This window comes from Nerophis lumbriciformis, linkage group LG24 (genome assembly GCF_033978685.3).
Source record: "Nerophis lumbriciformis linkage group LG24, RoL_Nlum_v2.1, whole genome shotgun sequence".
Lineage (NCBI taxonomy): Eukaryota > Metazoa > Chordata > Actinopteri > Syngnathiformes > Syngnathidae > Nerophis > Nerophis lumbriciformis.
Genome location: NC_084571.2, coordinates 41,605,760 through 41,630,386, shown reverse-complemented (window position 1 = coordinate 41,630,386; position 24,627 = coordinate 41,605,760). Strand labels below are relative to the sequence as shown.

Sequence of the window (24,627 nt, the reverse complement as noted above, 5' to 3'; positions counted from 1 at the left end):
AATTGTGTCTCATAATTAAAACAGATGACAGCCAAATGGACTTTGCTGTTTTATTTTCAACGAACCAATAGAACATACCTACTCATATAGTAGTACACTTGTTATTAGTGAGAATATACTTATTTTAAGGTATTTTTGGGTTCATTGAGGTTAGCTAATTGTACTTGTTTTGGAAAGTCTTGACAAGCCAAATTTTCTTGTTCTATTGGCAGATAATTTTGCTTAGTTCAAATAAAATACCCCTCATTTTTGTATTTTTTTTCCTTCTTGTTTTTGAACACTGACTTTTTACAGTGCACAAGTACCTGTCTGAATTGTGCAGAGTAGTTTTTGAACTGATTGAACTTGGACTCGTCATTGTGGAGGTACTTCTTAATAGACTGGATCAGCTCCAGGTTCCTCTGGTGGAAGTCCTCGGGCACCAGGTAACCCCCGTCCGGAGCCTTGGGGGCTCTGTGAGAGGAGAAACAATTAGTTTTCAGCACAAAGATGATGAATAGAGCTTGAATTTGGGAATGGCTCACAAGTTGACTGCTGGCTCGACAACATTACTGTTGAAGGGTGTCCCAGTGAAGCCGGGTGGGGGCTTCGTGGCTTGGAGTCCCAGGCCAGGTGGAGGGGGGTGCACCGTGGTGGACGGTGCAGGAGCTGAGGACTTTGTTGGGAAGGACATCTTGAACCCTGCAATGCAAACAGAATGAAATAACACTGATGACATCGGTTTGTTTTTATGACATTTAAACTTTATAAAAACAATAAGGGGGAATACAAATGATGAATCAGTGAGTTTTCAATTGACGTTGACTTTCAACAGCAGACATTTTGTTTTAGTGTATGATTACTTCTTCCTGTTCCTTGGGAATGCTGCCTACATACTAACTAGGTTTGATTCCCACCTGCTTCACGGGAAGTGTAAAGGGTATGAGTTTTCGACGGTGGCCTATGCGTGACAATGTCTAACACACATACAATCCACCAAAACAAATCAAATACAGGGAAAACACAACGGAAGTACGATGAAACTGAAAGCTAGCAATGGAGGGCTAAGTTGGATAAAATTTAATAAATAAATATTTTAATGTATCATTAATATATTAAATCATGAACAAATGAAATCAATACTTGATATAATTGTAAAATAATTAAGTAATTTCATTAAATTAATGACACATTTGCTAACCACATGTGTATCTAATTCTAATGAATTAATGACACATTTAAGTATTTAGATTTATTCCATGAATTAAAATAGATTCTTTGTTCTTTTAATGTGTCATTACTGTATCAAATCATTAAATCATGAACAACTTATAGCAATTAATTAAATCATAAAACCAACAATTGATCAAGTAAATGTAATTTTACATTCAATAAATTAATGACACATATTTCATTTCAATTGACACATTTAAGTAATTACTCAAAGATGTATTTATTTATTAATATTTTCCCATTTGGCCCTCCATAGTTGGAATGCTCCCAGAGTTGCCAGGTCTGAGAAGGATACACAAATACATAAGCGGGAGGCTTAGAAGAAAGTTGGGGGAGTAAAAAGGTATATTATTTATTATATTATAATTGAATTAGTTCTCCATGTATTGCATGTGTTGTGGATGTTGAATTACCGTATTTTTCGGAGTATAAGTCGCTCCGGAGTATAAGTCGCACCGGCCGAAAATGCACAATAAAGACGGAAAAAAACATATACCGTACAGGTAAAAGCCAGTAAATTAGAATATTTTGAAAAACTTGATTTATTTCAGTAATTGCATTCAAAAGGTGTAACTTGTACATTATATTTATTCATTGCACACAGACTGATGCATTCAAATGTTTATTTCATTTAATTTTGATGATTTGAAGTGGCAACAAATGAAAATCCAAAATTCCGTGTGTAACAAAATTAGAATATTACTTAAGGCTAATACAAAAAAGGGATTTTTAGAAATGTTGGCCAACTGAAAAGTATGAAAATGAAAAATATGAGCATGTACAATACTCAATACTTGGTTGGAGCTCCTTTTGCCTCAATTACTGCGTTAATGCAGCGTGGCATGGAGTCGATGAGTTTCTGGCACTGCTCAGGTGTTATGAGAGCCCAGGTTGCTCTGATAGTGGCCTTCAACTCTTCTGCGTTTTTGGCTCTGGCATTCTGCATCTTCCTTTTCACAATACCCCACAGATTTTCTATGGGGCTAAGGTCAGGGGAGTTGGCGGGCCAATTTAGAACAGAAATACCATGGTCCGTAAACCAGGCACGGGTACATTTTGCGCTGTGTGCAGGCGCCAAGTCCTGTTGGAACTTGAAATCTCCATCTCCATAGAGCAGGTCAGCAGCAGGAAGCATGAAGTGCTCTAAAACTTGCTGGTAGACGGCTGCGTTGACCCTGGATCTCAGGAAACAGAGTGGACCGACACCAGCAGATGACATGGCACCCCAAACCATCACCCAACCATGCAAATTTTGCATTTCCTTTGGAAATCGAGGTCCCAGAGTCTGGAGGAAGACAGGAGAGGCACAGGATCCACGTTGCCTGAAGTCTAGTGTAAAGTTTCCACCATCAGTGATGGTTTGGGGTGCCATGTCATCTGCTGGTGTCGGCCCACTCTGTTTCCTGAGATCCAGGGTCAACGCAGCCGTCTACCAGCAAGTTTTAGAGCACTTCATGCTTCCTGCTGCTGACCTGCTCTATGGAGATGGAGATTTCAAGTTCCAACAGGACTTGGCGCCTGCACACAGCGCAAAATCTACCCGTGCCTGGTTTACGGACCATGGTATTTCTGTTCTAAATTGGCCCGCCAACTCCCCTGACCTTAGCCCCATAGAAAATCTGTGGGGTATTGTGAAAAGGAAGATGCAGAATGCCAGACCCAAAAACGCAGAAGAGTTGAAGGCCACTATCAGAGCAACCTGGGCTCTCATAACACCTGAGCAGTGCCAGAAACTCATCGACTCCATGCCACGCCGCATTAACGCAGTAATTGAGGCAAAAGGAGCTCCAACCAAGTATTGAGTATTGTACATGCTCATATTTTTCATTTTCATACTTTTCAGTTGGCCAACATTTCTAAAAATCCCTTTTTTGTATTAGCCTTAAGTAATATTCTAATTTTGTGACACACGGAATTTTGGATTTTCATTTGTTGCCACTTCAAATCATCAAAATTAAATGAAATAAACATTTGAATGCATCAGTCTGTGTGCAATGAATAAATATAATGTACAAGTTACACCTTTTGAATGCAATTACTGAAATAAATCAAGTTTTTCAAAATATTCTAATTTACTGGCTTTTACCTGTATACGTCGCACTGGAGTATAAGTCGCATTTTTGGGGAAATTTATTTAATAAAATCCAACACCAAGAATAGACATTTGAAAGGCAATTTAAAATAAATAAAGAATAGTGAACAACAGGCTGAATAAGTGTACGTTATATGAGGCATAAATAACCAACTGGTATGTTAACGTAACATATTATGGTAAGAGTCATTCAAATAACTATAACATATAGAACATGCTATACGTTTACCAAACAATCTGTCACTCCCGATCGCTAAATCCCATGAAATCTTTTTTCCTCGGTGTCGCCTCTGGTATGTGCCCCGCTAGCGTCCTTTCTTTCTGCTGCTCGATTGCTGTTCTCTGCTGCATATTTCACTACGTCCAGCTTGTAATCTGCAATATATGATTTCCTTTTCGGTGCCATTTTAGTTCAGTCCTTCTCAGTTTTTATAAGTTACCGCGATTGTTGATGTGATCCATTTTAATAGCTCCGGCAGTATCGTATAGCATATAGCAGTTAGCATATCACGGCCCACAATGCACTTCTGCCATGACTCGCCCCCGCCGAATTGGTTGGCGTGTGAGTGACGATTGAGAACATTTTCTTCGTCGCTCACACGAATGAGATAAATAATATTATTTGATATTTTACAATATGTTAATAATTTCACACATAAGTCGCTCCTGAGTATACGTCGCACCCACGGCCAAACTATGAAAAAAACGTCGACTTATAGTCCGAAAAATACGGTAGTTCTCCCTGTATCGCATGTGTTGTGGATGTTGAATTAGTTCTCCCTGTATCGCATGCGTTGTGGATGTTGAATTAGTTCTCCCTGTATCGCATGCGTTGTGGATGTTGAATTAGTTCTCCATGTATCGCATGTGTTGTGGATGTTGAATTAGTTCTCCCTGTATCGCATGCGTTGTGGATGTTGAATTAGTTCTCCCTGTATCGCATGCGTTGTGGATGTTGAATTAGTTCTCCATGTATTGCATGTGTTCAGAGGTGGGTAGTAACGTGCTACATTTACTCCGTTACATCTACTTGAGTAACTTTTGGGATAAATTGTACTTCTAAGAGTAGTTTTAATGCAACATACTTTTACTTTTACTTGAGTATATTTATAGAGAAGAAACGCTACTTTTACTCCGCTACTTTTATCTACATTCAGCTCGCTACTCGCTACTAATTTTTATCGATCTGTTAATGCACGCTTTGTTTGTTTTGGTCTGTCAGACAGACCTTCATAGTGCCTGCGTTTCAACAAATGCAGTCACTGGTGACGTTCACTCCGTTCCACCAATCAGATGCAGTCACTGGTGACGTTGAACCAATCAAACAGAGCCAGGCGGTCACATGACCTGACTTTAACAAGTTGAAAAACTTATTGGGGTGTTACCATTTAGTGGTCAATTGTACGGAATATGTACTGTACTGTGCAATCTACTAATAAAAGTTTCAATCAATCAATCAAAAGTGTGAAGGAAAAAAGACCCTTTTTTATTTCAACCGTACATCCCGTCAAAAGCCTAAAGACTGACTGCACAGTTCCTGTCTTGACAATAAAAGTGGCGCTCCATCGCGCCTGCGCTTTCAAAACAAGAGTCTCCGAAAGCCAGCGCAAACAAGCTAGCAAGCTACGGAGTTTGCCGCCGATGTATTTCTTGTAAAGTGTATAAAAACGAATATGGAAGCTGGACAAATAAGATGCCAAAAACCAACCACTTTCATGTGGTATTAGACAGAAAGGAGGAACTTTTTTTCTCCTCCATTTGAAAACGTGGACGCTATCATCACTACTGTCTGATTACAATCAATGCAAGTCATCAGAATCAGGTAATACACCAACTTATATTCTTGTCTTCATGAAAGAAAGGAATCTATATGTTAAACATGCATGTATATTCATTAAAACACCTTTTAACATGTAAACAAAAACGGCAAAATAAATAAATATAAATTATATACTGTATATATATATATATGTGTGTATATATATATATATATATATATATATATATATATATATATATATGTATATGTATATATATATAAATGTGTGTATATATATATATATATATATATATATATATATATATATATATATGTATATATATATAAATGTGTGTATATATATATATATATATATATATATATATATATATATATATATATATGTGTGTGTGTGTGTGTGTGTGTGTGTATATATATATATATATATATATATATATATATATATATATATATATATATATATATATATATGATATGTGTGTGTATGTTACTCATCAGTTACTCAGTACTTGAGTAGTTTTTTCACAACATACTTTTTACTTTTACTCAAGTAAATATTTGGGTGACTACTCCTTACTTTTACTTGAGTAATACATCTCTAAAGTAACAGTACTCTTACTTGAGTACAATTTCTGGCTACTCTACCCACCTCTGCATGTGTTGAATTAGTTCTCCATGTATCGCATGTGTTGTGGATGTTGAATTAGTTCTCCCTGTATTGTATGCGTTGTGGATGTTGAATTAGTTCTCCATGTATTGCATGTATCGTGGATGTTGAATTAGCGTTGAATTAGTTCTCCATGTATTGCATGTGTTGTAGATGTTTCCGCGTGTTTGCCCCAGCGTAGTGTTTAGTGTTCCCTATAAACTGTTCCAGAGTACACATGAGCATAACAAACTAATGTGTTGTGTTATACCTGGAGGTGGTTTCCTAGTCATGAGGGCAGGGAATTCTTCGTCTTGTTGAACAGGAGAATCAGCTTTGGGACGCGTTGGTGTCTCCTTGCTAACAACCGGCGGTGAGGTTTCATGGAAGCCATTGAGCAACTGGCTCTGTGCCGCCAGCACCACCGCAGGACTGGGGGGTTTGCTCCTTGTTTTTTGAGGAACGTTCTCCTTTTGAGTCACGCTTTCTACCGATGTTGTCTTAGCAGGCGCCTGACTCCCTGATGCTGAAGAGTTACAAGTAGAGGCGGTGTTGTTTTGCTTTTTCTTCTTGCTTGCTTTCCAAGTAGGGGTTTCAGTGATAGGCGTCAGGGTCGGAGGGCTGGTGGTCACAGAGGAAGGCTTGCCCCCTCCTTTTACAGTCAGCAAAGATGAGATGTCCAACATGGTGGGCACCGAGCGGAACTCCTGCTGCGTCATTCCTGTTCTCTCGTCATCGGAGGAAGGAGGCGTGCGTGTGGACGCCGCCTTTCCGTTTTCCCCTACTTTCTTTTTCCTCCTTGAAGATGAAGATGTGATGGAGGTGAGGGGCTGGGGGCCGGAGGATGCTGAGGTGGGTTGAGGCGGGAGTCTGGGGGAAGAGGCGGGCTGAGCTGTGGGCCGAGCTGGAGCACTATGAGCGGACCAGGCAGACTTGGAGCCAGCTGCAGATCTAAGGGGTCGCACTTTGGACACAAGGGCAGGGAAATCCTCTTGGAAAGACGACAACTTCTTGGGTTGGGCGGGGTAAGATGGAGTCATGGGGGCCGAAGAAACATGAGCTACTGAAAGGCTGGGGAAGTCATCTTCCTTCAGGGTCCTTGGAGGCTGTGGAACCACTGGTGGGGCTGACTTTACACTGGAAACCAAACATAAAAAGAATATCAAGCTTGTCATTGATTTTAGGTTGGTGCCGTGTATCATTTTCTCACATGGCAAATGGAGCTGTGGCACCCAAAGCTGGAAACTCATCTTCCTCCTCTTTGGGACTGGAGCTCTTCATGGTCTTCACTAGGACAGATGACAATGAAAGTGTCAGATCAGTTTTGGGTTTAAACCCAAAAGTGATGTTATGTACAGGACAATTACTTATTGGAATCCACTTCCACAATATCTGATATCAGTCAGCAGCAGAGTGGGTTTTAGGAATAGACTAAGAGGAGAAGTATTGCGGAAAGAGATTATTCTAGATTGTACCTAATGTTATGACTGGTTTTATTGATTATTGACTATTTTATTGATTATGGGACGAGCAGTAGAAAATGGATGGATGGTACTTTTTCGTCACTTATTGTTTGTCTTTGGTACACTAATGCAGTGTTTTTCAACCTTTTTTGAGCCAAGGCACATTTTTTGCGTTGAAAAAATGCGGAGGCACACCACCAGCAGAAATCATTAAAAAAACGAAACTCAGTTGACAGTAAAAAGTCGTTGTCACAATTGTTGGATATGACTTTAAAGCATAACCAAGCATGCATCACTATAGCTCTTGTCTCAAAGTAGGTGTACTGTCACCACCTGTCACATCACACCCTGACTTATTTGGACTTTTTTTGCTGTTTTCCTGTGTGTAGTGTTTTACTTCTTGTCTTGCGCTCCTATTATGGTGGCTTTTACTCTTTTTTTTGGTATTTTCCTGTAGCAGTTTCATGTCTTCCTTTGAGCGATATTTCCCGCATCTACTTTGTTTTAGCAATCAAGAAGATTTTAGTTGTTTTTATCCTTCTTTGTGGGGACATTGTTGGTTGTCATGTCATGTTCGGATGTACATTGTGGACGCCATCTTTGCTCCACAGTAAGTTTTTGCTGTCGTCCAGCATTGTTTTTGTTGACTTTGTAGCCAGTTCAGTTTTACTTTAGTTCTGCATAGCCTTCCCTAAGCTTCAATGCCTTTTCTTAGGGGCCCTCACCTTTTGTTATTTTTGGTTTAAGCATTAGACACCTTTTTACCTGCTTGCTGCCTCCCGCTGTTTCTGACATCTACAAAGCAATTAGCTACCTGCTGCCACCTACTGATATGGAAGAGTATTACACGGTTACTCTGCCGACACTCAACAACAACACATCATTTGCAGACTATAATTACTGCTTTGCAAAAAATATTTTTAACCCAAATAGGTGAAATTAGATAATCTCCCGCGGCACACTAGTGGTTGGCCATTGGTTCTTTGTTTTATTTTTGCTAAAATATATATATATTTTTATATTGCTCTTTTTATCTTTGGTATGAACATTATTATGTAAACTCGAAGTTATTGGGCTTTTTTTGTTCTTTGTTATTTTTGTATTACAACATTTTATTATTGATCATGTTGTACTGCATTGTAATCTTTTGTTTTTGTGATTGTGTGATGTTTTCTACCGCTTGTCCCTTTCTGGGTCGCGGGGGGGTGCTGGAGCCTATCTCAGCTGCATTCGGGCAGAAGGCGGGGTACACCCTGGACAAGTCGCCACCTCATCACAGGGCCAACACAGATAGACAACATTCACACACTAGGGACCATTTAGTGTTGACAATCAACCTATCCCCAGGTGCATGTCTTTGGAGGTGGGAGGGGCCTATCCCATACCTGCCAACTTTTGAAATCAGAAAAACCTAGTAGCCAGGGTCCAGGGGCCACAGGCCCCCGGTAGGTCCAGGACAAAGTCCTGGTGGGGGGTTCAGGCTTCGCCCCCCGACGCAAAATGATTATTAGCATTCAGACAGGTTAAAATGTTGCTAAAACCATCACTTTTCTATCAGTCACAGTGACTTTTCAAAACAAAAATATTACAGCAAAAATCATATGGGTTGATTGACATGTTTATTCTGTAAGCTAACTTCAATAGTTTGAAATTATTTTGACAGTTAATGCCAGTTATCCTGTCAACCTTTCACAAGACTTCAATTTGTTCATCGGCTTGCAGACGCTCTTGGAAGTGTAGAGCGATTTGGCAAAAATATCCGTCAATTCTGTCTATTTCATGGCTGGCTCACAGCGTGGACACTTCGTGATCAGATACGACCGACAGACGATTCTGGATGTGGATAGATCGGGCCGTTATAGGCTGAAAGATGCGGGTACTTTCGACCTCCTCGCTAGCATGGGGATTCTTCGCTGGCTACATCCAGCGGCCTCCAAAGCAGCGGAGTTAAGTACCAGCGTGGACCGTCAACGGAAGACACGTAAGCGGTGTGAGCGGAAGCAGAAGCGGGGATGCCGAGCGGGGCTAACAACAAAGCGAAAGGCTAATCCTCAAAGAAGCGCTAGTCCGGGTGAGAAGTTAGTTAAAATAGAACTAGCCAGCGCCAGGCTGGATAATACCTGCACACATAGCAACTATTTTAGAACAATACACAACTCAAAAAATGTTTTTTCTGTGTCAGAAGTAGACATGCACTCTACTGAGGTGGCAAGTTATGATGCGTTCGGTTTATCACAGCATCAAGCAAACAATCGGAAAATTCCCGTCATATCAATTCCTAGATATGGTCGTAATTATTTAAATTGCACTACACATAATAAACACAACATTATTAATATTGCTACTACGGATAATTTCAACAAAAACTCCTCAAAACAGCCCACTACCTATAATATGGGCTTCTTAAACATAAGATCATTATCTTCCAAAACGTTATTAGTTAATGAGGTCATTAGAGACAATAATCTTGACGTTATTGGTCTCGCCGAGACCTGGCTCAAACCAGACGATTTCTTTGCGCTGGGTGAGGCGTCTCCTCCTGGCTATGCGGGAGCGCATATTGCCCGTCCCATTAAAAGGGGTGGGGGAGTTGCACTCATCCACAATAAAAACTTTAATCTTACCCCGAACCTAAATAATAAATATAACTCGTTTGAGATGCTTACTATGAGGTTTGTCACACCGCTGCCTCTCCACCTGGCTGTTATCTACCGCCCCCCAGGACCCAATTCGGACTTCATCAGTGAATTTTCAGAGTTCGTTGCTGATTTAGTGACGCACGCCGACAATATAATCATAATGGGGGACTTTAATATCCATATGAATACCCCATCGGACCCTCAGTGCATGGCGCTCCAGACTATAATTGATAGCTGTGGTCTTACACAAATAATAAATGAACCTACGCATCGCAACGGAAATACGATAGATCTAGTGCTGGTCAGGGGTGTCACCACCTCCAAAGTTACGATACTCCCGTATACTAAAGTAATGTCCGATCATTACCTTATAAAATTCGAAGTTCTGACTCATTGTCAACAAACTAATAATAATAACTACTATAGCAGCCGCAACATTAATGCTGCCACAACGATGACTCTTGCTGGCCTACTGCCTTCGGTAATGGCACCATTCCCAAACTATGTCGGCTCTATTGATAACCTCACTAACAACTTTAACGACGCCCTGCGCGACACCATTGATAGTATAGCACCGCTAAAGCTTAAAAGAGCCCCTAAAAGGCGCACCCCATGGTTTACAGAAGAAACTAGAGCCCATAAATTATCATGTAGAAAGCTGGAACGCAAATGGCGCGCTACTAAACTTGAGGTTTTCCATCAAGCATGGAGTGATAGTTTAACAACTTATAAACACATGCTTACCCTAGCTAAAGCTAAATATTACTCAAATCTCATCCACCTCAACAAAAATGATCCGAAATTTTTGTTTAGTACAGTAGCATCGCTAACCCAACAAGGGACTCCTCCCAGTAGCTCCACCCACTCAGCAGATGATTTTATGAATTTCTTTAATAAGAAAATTGAACTCATTAGAAAGGAGATTAAAGACAATGCATCGCAGCTACAACTGGGTTCTATTAACACAGATACGACTGTATCTACGAAGGATACCGCCCTCCAAAATAGTTTCTCTCTCTTTGATGAAATAACACTAGAGGAATTGTTAAGATGTGTCAATGGGACAAAACAAACAACATGTTTACTTGACCCATTTCCTGGGAAACTTATTAAGGAGCTTTTTGTATTATTAGGTCCATCAGTGCTAAATATTATAAACTTATCACTCTCCTCTGGCACTGTTCCACTAGCATTCAAAAAAGCGGTTATTCATCCTTTGCTCAAAAGACCTAACCTCGATCCTGACCTCATGGTAAACTACCGGCCGGTGTCCCACCTTCCGTTTATCTCGAAAATCCTCGAAAAAATTGTCGCACAGCAGCTAAATGAACACTTGGTGTCTAACAATCTCTGTGAACCTTTTCAATCCGGTTTCAGGGCAAATCACTCTACGGAGACAGCCCTCGCAAAAATGACTAATGATCTACTGCTAACGATGGATTCTGATGCGTCATCTATGTTGCTGCTTCTTGATCTTAGCGCTGCTTTCGATACCGTCGATCATAATATTTTATTAGAGCGTATCAAAACACGTATTGGTATGTCAGACTTAGCCTTGTCGTGGTTTAACTCCTATCTTACTGACAGGATGCAATGCGTCTCCCATAACAATGTGACCTCGGACTATGTTAAGGTAACGTGCGGAGTCCCCCAAGGTTCGGTTCTTGGCCCTGCACTCTTTAGTATTTACATGCTGCCGCTAGGCGACATCATACGCAAATACGGTGTTAGCTTTCATTGCTATGCTGATGACACCCAACTCTACATGCCCCTAAAGCTGACCAACACGCCGGATTGTAGTCAGCTGGAGGCGTGTCTTAATGAAATTAAACAATGGATGTCTGCTAACTTCTTGCAACTCAACACTAAGAAAACGGAAATGCTGATTATCGGTCCTGCTAAACACCGACATTTATTTGATAATACCACCTTAACATTTGACAACCAAACAATTACACAAAGCGACTCAGTAAAGAATCTGGGTATTATCTTCGACCCAACTCTCTCCTTTGAGTCACACATTAAGAGTGTTACTAAAACGGCCTTCTTTCATCTCCGTAATATCGCTAAAATTCGTTCCATTTTGTCCACTAGCGACGCTGAGATCATTATTCATGCGTTCGTTACGTCTCGTCTCGATTACTGTAACGTATTATTTTCGGGTCTCCCTATGTCTAGCATTAAAAAATTACAGTTGGTACAAAATGCGGCTGCTAGACTTTTGACAAGAACAAGAAAGTTTGATCATATTACGCCTATACTGGCTCACCTGCACTGGCTTCCTGTGCACTTAAGATGCGACTTTAAGGTTTTACTACTTACGTATAAAATACTACACGGTCTAGCTCCAGCCTATCTTACCGATTGTATTGTACCATATGTCCCGGCAAGAAATCTGCGTTCAAAGAACTCCGGCTTATTAGTGATTCCCAGAGCCCAAAAAAAGTCTGCGGGCTGTAGAGCGTTTTCTATTCGGGCTCCAGCACTATGGAATGCCCTCCCGGTAACAATTAGAGATGCTACCTCAGTAGAAACATTTAAGTCCCATCTTAAAACTCATTTGTATACTCTAGCCTTTGAATAGCCCCCCTTTTTTTAGACCAGTTGATCTGCCGTTTCTTTTCTTTTCTCCTCTGCTGCCCCCTATCCCTTGTGGAGGGGAAGACACACAGATCCGGTGGCCATGGATGGGGTGCTGGCTGTCCGGGGTCGGGACCCGGGGTGGACCGCTCGCCTGTATATTGGTTGGGAACATCTCTGCGCTGCTGACCCGTCTCCGCTCGGGATGGTTTCCTGCTGACCCCACTGTGGACTGGACTCTTACTGTTATGCTGGATCCACTATGGACTGGACTCTCACAATATTATGTTAGACCCACTCGACATCCATTGCATTCGGTCTCCCTAGAGGGGGGGGGTTACCCACATATGCGGTCCTCTCCAAGGTTTCTCATAGTCATTCACATCGACGTCCCACTGGGGTGAGTTTTTCCTTGCCCTTATGTGGGCTATACCGAGGATGTCGTTGTGGCTTGTGCAGCCCTTTGAGACACTTGTGATTTAGGGCTATATAAATAAACATTGATTGATTGATTGATTGAAAGTATAAACACTTTTTACAGTAAACAAATGGTAAAACAGTACTAAACAATTCCATTAAAAAAAAAATTGGTGTCATTATTAACTTTCTGTCCAAGCTTGTATAATCTACTGCCTTGTTCAATTGTAAAAAATATTCTGTGCCTAAAATTCACATTTCTATCACAATTATCATACTGTAAACATGGTAAGCTAACTTCATTAAAATTAATAGTCCTGTCAATAGCATGGAATTACAATTCAAATGTAGTTTTTTTGTAAGCCTTTCAAAAGAATTCAATATATGAAAAATTAATGAAAATTAATTGAAGCCATCAGACACTTGAAAAGTGGCACATCACATCTCTAATGTAATCATTTGAACTTTTCAACAGAAATAGCACTGCAAAAATATTAAGGACATACTTCTGTATTTTGGTAGTTATGCTGTCAACATTTAACAAGATTTCTTCAACTTGGACTTGAAAGCATAAATAGTATAAACACTTTTAACAGTATAACAGTACTAAACAATTCCAATAGATAACATTGGTGTCATTACCTTTTTGTTTGCTCAATTATTGCCTCCGTAAATAAAACTTCGGCATTTATCACATCCAAAGAATCTGTTTGGGCGACGAAAAACGTTGAAAGTTTTCCACTTGTATCGCTAGCAACGGCATTAGACTTGTGTTTTTTTGTCCCAAAGTGGTCTTTTACATCGCTAATTCCTCCGTGTCCGATCGAAAAATCTTGTCTGCACAAGGTGCAATTCGCGTAGTTTTCACCCTTTTTGGAACGGATAATTATTCCCGGATAGGCTTTTGAATATTCTTCACGGAATGACTGCAGTTTTCTTTTGGGTTTATGTTGAGTAAATGTGATCTCATTGTTATTAATGCTGTTTCTGTGTATCATGAGAAGAAAGGCTTGCTGTTGTTGTTATGCGCCTCCAATAGGTTATATACGGTAGTGCAGGTTCATCCGCGCTATCGTCACGTGATCTTTTCCGGTTCACTTCGCGCGAGAGAATATGAGACACACACAGAAAAGTTCAATGGAGGTGTGTTCTATTTTCCACAGTTACCGATGTTTTGTTTCCCGGTGCTGTGAGGCATTGTACTGAACCATCCTTAAAATAAACCATCATCTTTCATATATATATACAACTGGAGTATTCATTGAAGATGAATGAAGAAAGAGGAAACCCAAAAGTTTAAGACTCGTATGCGATTTTTCTCCGGCTGATTCCATGATCGTTCGCTCGTTTGGAAACAATGGCAACTGGTGCCTCGTGCTTGGCAGCGGTGCTATAAATAGCCTCGCACATGGCATTCGGAATGGCTCGATAGGAAGTTACGGGAAGCAGTGTCGATTGTCATTGTTGTTACGCGATTTCGTGAATAAAACTTTTAAAAAAATTATTTTTTTTAATTAATGAAAAACCGTATTTTTTATCACTGCAACCGTAACCCGGAATAGGTTGATGAAAACCGTACTAATTACGGGAAAACCGGAGTAGTTGGCAGGTATGCTATCCCCAGGTGCATGTCTTTGGAGGTGGGTGGAGCCTATCCCCAGGTGCATGTCTTTGGAGGTGGGTGGAGCCTATCCCCAGGTGCATGTTTTTGGAGGTGGGTGGAGCCTATCCCCAGGTGCATGTCTTTGGAGGTGGGTGGAGCCTATCCCCAGGTGCATGTCTTTGGAGGTGGGTGGAGCCTATCCCCAGGTGCATGTTTTTGGAGGTGGGAGGGAACCCACGCAGTCACGGGGAGAACATGCAAACTCCACACAGAAAGATCCCGAGCGCAGGATCGAACCCAGGACCTTCGTACTGTGAGGCAGACGCACTAACCCCTCCTCCACCGTGCTGCCCAAAATACCATTCGCATTGAAAATGGACCATTTTATTATGAAAGTAAACCCGATCATTTATTTTGGGTTTGTGCACGACTTCCAGTGCAAGACAAGCAGATTTTTAGCTAAATTGAACGGATTTGTCGCGGCTTTCGACAAATATCTAGGCTCTGCGTATATTTAGATGTGGCGGTGGAAACAGACTCATTGACTTGAATAAAAACAGAACAAGTCTGCCACCGTGCGAGTGCCGTTCTGCGGCTATTTTGCATTCAGTGGAAAGCCGGGGTAATAAGTTAAGTTAAACTACCAATGATTGTCTCACACACACTAGTTGTGGTGAAATGTGTCCTCTGTAGAGATGCGCGGATAGGCAATTATTTCATCCGCAACCGCATCAGAAAGTCGTCAACCATCCGCAATCCACCCGATCTAACATTTGATCAGAACCGCATCCGCCCGCACCCGCCTGTTGTTATATATCTAATATAGACGATGCAAGGCATTAGTGAGGTTATAAAGCTTTTGCCTGTTAAAGAAAGGAGACTGATACAATGCAGCACAGACATTCGCGTGCCACGCTGTCACGACCCAGACGCACACCAGTGCGCAATCATATGGGAGCCCCGCTGAGCGCACCTCCAAGCGCGTCTCGCTGCCGGCGACGGCCGGGTATATGGGCCCGACGCTCCAGCGCCATCCATTTTCAGGGCTAGTTGATTCGGCAGGTGGGTTGTTACACACTCCTTAGCGGGTTCCAACTTCCATGGCCACCGTCCTAGCTGCTGTCTATATCAACCAGGGTGAGCCCCACCCCTTTCGTGAGCGCACTGCGCGCGGAGTGACCCCTGTTACGCGCCCCCGGCAACAGGGGTGGCGGGCAGGTAAGCTGCGCGGGCGGAGCGCGCGGAGTGACCCCTGTTACGAGCCCCCGGCCACGGGGGTGGCGGGCAGGTAAGCTGCTTATCTGCTGCGCGTGACGCCGGCCGCGGCGAAGGCGGACGAGGCGGGGTGTCGGTGCGGTGGGCGCGGTGGTGACCCTGGACGTGCGTCGGGCCCTTCTCGCGGATCGCCTCAGCTACGGCTCCCGGTGGGGCCCTCTCGGGGGAAGGGGCCTCGGTCCCGGACCCCGGCGAGGCGTCCCTTCTCCGCTCCGTAAAAGTGTCCATCTCTTTTTTTTTTCTTCTTCTGTTGTGGCATATGCTGCAGGTGCCTGCTCGTTTTTCGTATGTGGGTAACAACATTTAACTATGTATATATATTTCCCAATTGGTTTAACTGCCACCCGCCTGAATCTATTTAAAATCTATTTTTTTTTTATTTCAACCGCCCGACCCGACCCGACCCGCGGATAAAATCTAATTTTTTTAAATTTCATCCGCCCGATCAGCGGATAATCCGCGGACTCCGCGGTTGTGCCCGCAAACCGCGCATCTCTAGTCCTCTGCATTTGACCCATCCCCTTGTTCACCCCCTGGGAGGTGAGGGGAGCAGTGGGCAGCAGCGGTGCCGCGCCCGGGAATCATTTTTGGTGATTTGGTGATAAAAAGCTTTATTCACCATTTTTAAAAGGACAAATGTGTTGGTATCAAAAATTCAAGCTCTCAAGCAAGCTAAATGCTTAGTTACATTGTTCACTTTGTTTACCTGGAGGTTTGCCTGTTGGTTTAATGGGTCCAGTCCTGGAACTGGGCTCGTCTGATTCCGTTCTCTCTTCCCTGTGGTGTTTCACAGTGGTCCTCTCCAATGCAGCCGCCCTATCCTCTTGTCGACGCATAGCCACCGATGCCCTTAGAGCAGCTGCCACCTCTCTGTCCTCTTCCTCGCTGCACAGACACAAAAAAAAAAACATGAAAAGTCTGGAATTTGGCTTGATAGGAACACATTGAAACATTCGTAGTATTGCTTAAATAGTTGCTCTTCTTTAGATACAGATGGAAAATGGAGCTTCTAAGATTCGGTGTTAATAAACACAAGATATTCTTCCAAGTGTTTATATGGAGTCAAGTAAGGCTGAAACGACGCGTCGACGTAGTCGACGTCATCGGTTACGTAAATACGTCGACGGCGTTTTTGTGCGTCGGCGCGTCGCATATTTACGTCACACTACTGTCATGGCGGAGCGCAAAGCAGACGATGCGAGCGAGGGGAAAAAAGCACGCCAAAAGTCGTCAAAAGTGTCGGAGTATTTCAATAAACGGCCTAATAATGTTGTTGTATGCACACTGTGTCGAGCGGAAATGGCCTATCATAGCAGCACAACGGCTATGAACGAACATTTGAAAAGAAAACCCCCGACAGCGTTCTTGCCATCACCATGCGTATACGCGTGCGTATACGTTGTCATTATTACACAAAAACATGAATGTGTCATTTGTATCTGCGTTGTAAATTCATAAACTAAAGCACCGTTTGCTCTGAGAGGCGCGTTTGGCGTGCCTGTTCAGTGTTTACAAAGACGCGCTCCTCTTTAACGCTGTGGAGAGGCGGCGGCGGCGAGCGAGCGGCGAGGCGGGGCGCGCCGGGAGCGACGCCGCAAGAGACAGGGGACGGCGAGCGAGCGAGGAAGAGGAGCTGAAAAGCGAGGAAAGAAAGAGAAAAGAGTTGGAAGAGAAAAGACTTTGTGTAAAATTAAAAGATTGTAAACCTGGCAAAGCCGTCTGGCGTTCAGTCTGTCGGTCCTGAAAGAACCCCACGGCACAAGACGTGTCACAAACGCTAACGTTAATTAGTTGTGCAAATACCTTTTACAACATTAACAGTTACATATACTATGTACAAACCAACAATTAACTTTCACTTTAATCATACTATCATTGTTGTGTTATTAAGCAAAATAAGCAATACTTTTACTTTTGTTGAAATGTTTACACTGTACACTTTTTTGTATTGGATGTTTAGCTTTATTTTTGCACATTTTAGCAAATAAGCAATACTTTTACTTTTGTTGAAATGTTTACACTTGTTACAGAATATTTCCGTTTTGCACTTTTTTGTATTGGATGTTTATCTTTATTTTTGCACATTTTAAAGCAAAATAAGCAATACTTTTACTTTTTAAATGCTTATACTATTCCAGAATATTAAGATTTGCACTGGATGTTTACTTTTATATTTGCACATTAAAAAGCAAATAAGCTACTTTTAATTTTGTTAAATGTTAAAAGTTTTAAATGTTTACATTGTTACAGAATATTTTGTCATGTTGTTGTCAATGTTGACTGAGTGGCCATACTTTTTTTTTTGTAAATAAAAGCCATGCCTTTTGAAAAAACTGGCCTACTTTTTTTTTTTCCCTCTTCATTTTAAATAAAAAAAATAATCGGTAAAAGGAAAAATAATCTATAGATGAATCGAAAAAATAATCTATAGATTAACCGATTAATCGAAAAAAAAAATCTATAGATTAATCGATAGAAAAATAATCGTTAGCTGCAGCCCTAGAGTCAAGCCATACATGTATAATTGTTGCAATTCAGAGAGATTCATGTCTGGTGAGGCACAGACTCACACCTACACCACCTTCACCCCTGCAGGATGCGTCACGGCTGCGGAACGTAATCACCACGGCGGTGGACTCTTTCCGTTTTTATTCAAATCAATGTGGCCGTTTCCACCGCCTGGACTACGGTAACGTCATTAGTCGAGGTTTCTTTAATGGTCAAATAGTTGTGCAGACATTTGTAATTCAGTGTCAAGTCAGAATGAAGCAAGCAAACACAAATCATATAAAACATAAAGACATTTTAAAAATCCACTGTGGAACAATACAATATAATACCTAATAAAGCAATAAAATCATTATGATTAAAGTGCTAAAGGCATAATAAATAAATAAAATCACCATGTGATGGACTTACTTAAGCGTGTGATGGCAGCAGGTACTAAAGTATTCTTATATGGTTTAGTCCTACTAAGAGGAAGCATGAATCGCCACCAGAGCCAAGGAGCTGGAATTGACTGTGTAAAGAATGATGGTGCAGTGGTGACTAATAGGGCTGGAATTGACTGCGTAAAGGATGATGGTGCAGTGGTGTATAATAGAGCTGGAAATGACTGCGTAAAGGATGATGGTGCAGTGGTGAATAATAGAGCTGGAAATGACTGCGTAAAGGATGATGGTGCAGTGGTGAATAATAGGGCTGGAATTGACTGTGTAAAGGATGATGGTGCAGTGGTGAATAATAGAGCTGGAATTGACTGTGTAAAGGATGATGGTGCAGTGGTGAATAATAGGGCTGGAATTGACTATGTAAAGGATGATGGTGCAGTGGTGAATAATAGGGCTGGAATTGACTGTGTAAAGGATGATGGTGCAGTGGTGAATAATAGGGCTGAAATTGACTGTGTAAAGGATGATGGTGCTGTGGTGAATAATAGGGCTGGAATTGACTGCGTAAAGGATGATGGTGCAGTGGTGAATAATAGGGCTGGAATTGACTGCGTAAAGGATGATGTGCAGTGGTGAATAATAGAGCTAGAATTGACTGTGTAAAGGGTGATGGTGCAGTGGTGAATAATAGAGCTGGAATTGACTGCGTAAAGGATGATGCTGCAGTGGTGAATAATACAGCTGGAATTGACTGCGTAAAAGATGATGGTGCAGTGGTGAATAATAGGGCTGGAATTGACTGTGTAAAGGGTGATGGTGCAGTGGTGAATAATAGAGCTGGAAATGACTGCGTAAAGGATGGTGGTGCAGTGGTGAATAATAGGGCTGGAATTGACTGTGTAAAGGATGATGGTGCAGTGGTGAATAATAGGGCTGGAATTGACTGTGTAAAGGATGATGGTGCAGTGGTGAATAATAGAGCTGGAATTGACTGTGTCAAGAATGATGGTGCAGTGGTGAATAATAGGGCTGGAATTGACTGCGTAAAGGATGATGGTGCAGTGGTGAATAATAGGGCTGGAATTGACTGTGTAAAGGGTGATGGTGCAGTGGTGAATAATAGAGCTGGAATTGACTGTGTAAAGGATGATGGTGTAGTGGTGAATAATAGAGCTGGAATTGACTGTGTAAAGGATGATGGTGCAGTGGTGAATAATAGGGCTGGGATTGACTGTGTAAAGGATGATGGTGCAGTGGTGAATAATAGAGCTGGAATTGACTGTGTAAAGGATGATGGTGCAGTGGTGAATAATAGAGCTGGAAATGACTGCGTAAAGGATGGTGGTGCAGTGGTGAATAATAGGGCTGGAATTGACTGTGTAAAGGATGATGGTGCAGTGGTGAATAATAGGGCTGGAATTGACTGTGTAAAGGATGATGGTGCAGTGGTGAATAATAGAGCTGGAATTGACTGTGTCAAGGATGATGGTGCAGTGGTGAATAATAGGGCTGGAATTGACTGCGTAAAGGATGATGGTGCAGTGGTGAATAATAGGGCTGGAATTGACTGTGTAAAGGGTGATGGTGCAGTGGTGAATAATAGAGCTGGAATTGACTGTGTAAAGGATGATGGTGTAGTGGTGAATAATAGAGCTGGAATTGACTGTGTAAAGGATGATGGTGCAGTGGTGAATAATAGGGCTGGGATTGACTGTGTAAAGGATGATGGTGCAGTGGTGAATAATAGAGCTGGAATTGACTGTGTAAAGAATGATGGTGCAGTGGTGAATAATAGAGCTGGAATTGACTGTGTAAAGGATGATGGTGCAGTGGTGAATAATAGAGCTGGAATTGACTGCGTAAAGGATGATGGTGCAGTGGTGAATAATAGGGCTGGAATTGACTGTGTAAAGGATGATGGTGCAGTGGTGAATAATAGGGCTGGAATTGAGCCCACTTTACATTTGATGTAGTGCAGACTTGTTTCTCAAGGACAAACTACCAAACCACGACACCAGGGAGAAGGATAGAACCGATTCAACATATGCCCGATAAAAGAGTGTCAACATGGTTCTGTGGAGACGTGACACTTTCCTCAGGCAATGAAGACGTTGGTGTCCCTTTACAGTGATCCCTGCGCTAAATATACGCAGAGCTACTATTTTTGCCGGTTGGCGCAACATGGCGGGCAGGGCTCGAATTTTACCGCGGCAACTAACGACAAGTGCCGCGACCGCCCTCGTCTTTTGCCATAACGGCCAAAAAAATGTACCAACATTTGCAGCAAGAACATGCCAGGACCACCTTTGACTTTTTCCTTCTTAATACAAACTTTTCTATTTACGAACCCTGTTCAAGAGCCAATTAAGTTTGAAAATTGAGGTTCCACTGGATCAGTGGTTCTCAAACTTTTTTTGTCATCCCCCACTTTGGACAAGGGGGAGTTTTCAAGCCCCACCTGCCCCCATCGCCCCAACAGAGCGCTAATGCCAAGCTTTAACATTTTCAAATTTATTGAACATCAAGTTGTATACATTCAAACTCAATAACATAAAATAACAACAAGTTCAATAATAAATAAAATAACTGTGCAGCTGTGGTATAACTTGCATCAAGTTCAATAATAAATAAAATAACTTCCATCAAGTTTAATAATAAATAAAACAAAAGTGTTATAACTTGCATCAAGTTCAATAATAAATCAAAAAAAGTGTTATAACTTGCATCAAGTTCAATAATAAATCAAAAATGTGTTATAACTTGCATCAAGTTCAATAATAAATCAAATAAAAGTGTTAGAACTTGCATCAAGTTCAATAATAAATCAAATAAAAGTGTTATAACTTGCATCAAGTTCAATAATAAATCAAAAAAAGTGTTATAACTTGCATCAAGTTCAATAATAAATCAAATAAGTGTTATAACTTGCATCAAGTTCAATAATAAATCAAATAACTTGCATCAAGTTCAATAATAAATCAAAAAAAGTGTTACAACTTGCATCAAGTTCAATAATAAATCAAAAAAGTGTTATAACTTGCATCAAGTTCAATAATAAATCAAAAAAAGTGTTATAACTTGCATCAAGTTCAATAATAAATCAAAAAAAGTGTTATAACTTGCATCAAGTTCAATAATAAATAAAACAAAAGTGTTATAACTTGCATCAAGTTCAATAATAAATCAAAAATGTGTTATAACTTGCATCAAGTTCAATAATAAATCAAAAAAAGTGTTATAACTTGCATCAAGTTCAATAATAAATCAAATAACTTGCATCAAGTTCAATAATAAATACAATAAAAGTGCCACTTTACAATCTTTGCAAAAAAAAAGGAGGAGCTATGCATTTGGCAAGACAGGGCAAGTGACAGCACTTTCCCCGGGAGAGCCACCTTGCTTCACTGTGAAACAGCACGGCTGTATGATCAGCTCCCATTTCCTCACACAGTGCAGAGAACAGTCGCGCTTTCAGTGGTCGTGTTTTGATCAAATTTACCGCGCTCACAACATCTGTTAAAACCTCATTGAGTTCGGGGCTGAGCTGCCTTGACGCGAGTGCTTCCCGGTGAATGACACAGTGTGTGCCCGTCACATTTTTGTTTCTCTGCAGGCGCTGGCTCTGGCTCGACGACCTTTGAGGTGCGAGTCACAAATGTATATATTTGTGTAATTGTGGTCCACACATTAGCCTGCTACCCATCCGCGCGAATGTTTGTTCCGCTTAGCCCCGCCCCCATTAGTTACTGTTGCTATGTCTGTCAAACTTTCGCTCCTACCGAGAAATTTAAAGCCTACAGTAAAAATAAGTACCGGTAATTTCCATTTATTTATATAGCGGATTTCATAGACAGAATCACAAAGTGATTTACAGTGTGTATAGAAAATGAAAGCATAGTAAAAAAAAAAATCTAAGAATATAATAATAATAAAAAAAATGTAAGTGAAATTTCCTCCCGTTCCTCGCGCCCCACCTGTCATGTCTCTATTCCCCACCAGTGGGGCACGCCCCACACTTTGAGAAACGCTGCACTGGATACTTTGTTATTATAATTTTTAGTAATGACAGTGCTGGTGCAAGACATTTAAATGAGCATTACAACTCACCGAGAGTACCGCCAGCTCTTCTGTCCCACCTGGGGTCTTCCTCTCCCTCCTCGACTGTGACGCATCTCCTCATAATCTTCACCAGTCACCAAAGCTGAAAAATCAACAAAAAACATACGTGACTTCACATCAAGGACAGAGGCAGCGGTTGCATTATTTGAAGGCAAACCTTCATTCCTCCTCTGTTGTTGTCTTGGAGCCAAGGAGAACTGCAGATCAATGTGGCGGTTTTGTCGTGCCTCTGCTCGGCTCTTGCTGTGTGCCGAAGCCTTGTGGGCCTTGTAGTCGATCTCGCTGCGGAATGCGTGGGTGAACTGCTCGGTGGCACAGAGGCCTTCCTCGCACAGGTAGTGACTTCCTCTGAAGTGCTCGCTCAAGTACAGGTAATCACTGTTGAAACAAACAAACACTGTCAGCTTTTTAGCCACGTTTACGGCAAAAACAATAATCACCATTACTTTGATCGATACCGAATGGATGGATATTGTAATCATGATTAATTACACAATTATCCATTAATGTGAAAGCATGAATATTTATTGTACCGCAACTTTAAATAGTTAAAAAGAAACCTGAATATAAATGAGTAACTAATAAACCACAAGTAAAATAGCAAAAACAATAAATAGCAATATAAAAAACAATACAATTAATTTTTTTCATTTACATTCTTTAAATTCAGTTTGTTACCTTTTACCACCACAGTGTGTGTACTTTTTGCGTAAAATACAATTGAATAAATAATACATTCTAAATGCAAAAATCTTCACATTTTTGCACACTTTACACCTTTGCAATACATCTTCGCACAATTTTGACTAGTATTTTAGGTCAAAGCATAATAATTGTGCATTAAGAATAGAATAGAATGGACTTTCTTATCCTACTCAGTGGCCTAGTTGTTAGAGTGTCCGCCCTGAGATGGGTAGGTTGTAGAGATGCGCGGATAGGCAATTATTTCATCCGCAACCGCATCAGAAAGTCGTCAACCATCCGCCATCCACCCGATGTAACATTTGATCAGAACCGCACCCGCCCGCACCCGCCCGTTGTTATATATCTAATATAGACGATGCAAGGCATTAGTGAGGTTATAAAGCTTTTGCCTGTTAAAGAAAGGAGACTGATCCAATGCAGCACAGACATTCGCGTGCCACGCTGTCACGACCCAGACGCACACCAGTGCGCAATCATATGGGAGCCGCGCTGAGCGCACCTCCAAGCGCGTCTCGCTTGTGTGTGGCATTGCATTAGTCTTTTACAAGCTTCTCATCTTATTCTACACAATAAGATGGACGCTGTCCAACTTTGAATAATCAAAAAATGGTCAAAATTTCCAAACTTCCCTAGCTTAACGTGCGGAGTTCCTCAGGGTTCGGTTCTTGGCCCTGCACTCTTTAGTATTTACATGCTGCCGCTAGGCGACATCATACGCAAATACGGTGTTAGCTTTCATTGCTATGCTGATGACAGCCAACTCTACATGCCCCTAAAGCTGACCAACACGCCGGATTGTAGTCAGCTGGAGGCGTGTCTTAATGAAATTAAACAATGGATGTCCGCTAACTTCTTGCAACTCAACGCCAAGAAAACGGAAATGCTGATTATCGGTCCTGCTAAACACCGACATTTATTTAATAATACCACCTTAACATTTGACAACCAAACAATTACACAAGGCGAATCAGTAAAGAATCTGGGTATTATCTTCCACCCAACTCTCTCCTTTGAGTCACACATTAAGAGTGTTACTAAAACGGCCTTCTTTCATCTCCGTAATATCGCTAAAATTCGTTCTATTTTATCCACTAGCGACGCTGAGATCATTATTCATGCGTTCGTTACGTCTCGTCTCGACTACTGTAACGTATTATTTTGGGGTCTCCCTATGTCTAGCATTAAAAAATTACAGTTGGTACAAA

At 41.4% G+C, this 24,627-nt stretch overlaps 1 protein-coding gene across 1 annotated transcript in view; it reads right to left on the bottom strand.

The window, feature by feature from the left end:
- Nucleotides 1-24,627, bottom strand: part of znf598 (zinc finger protein 598) — a 47,297-nt gene that overhangs the window by 5,599 nt on the left and 17,071 nt on the right. The window contains exons 5-11 of the mRNA XM_061982091.1: nucleotides 22,875-23,095; nucleotides 22,706-22,799; nucleotides 16,414-16,592; nucleotides 6,941-7,019; nucleotides 6,002-6,867; nucleotides 525-681; nucleotides 306-453 (exon numbers count right to left, since the gene is read on the bottom strand). Coding sequence (XP_061838075.1) covers nucleotides 306-453; nucleotides 525-681; nucleotides 6,002-6,867; nucleotides 6,941-7,019; nucleotides 16,414-16,592; nucleotides 22,706-22,799; nucleotides 22,875-23,095 — 1,744 coding nt within the window. The remainder of the gene's footprint in view (nucleotides 1-305; nucleotides 454-524; nucleotides 682-6,001; nucleotides 6,868-6,940; nucleotides 7,020-16,413; nucleotides 16,593-22,705; nucleotides 22,800-22,874; nucleotides 23,096-24,627) is intronic.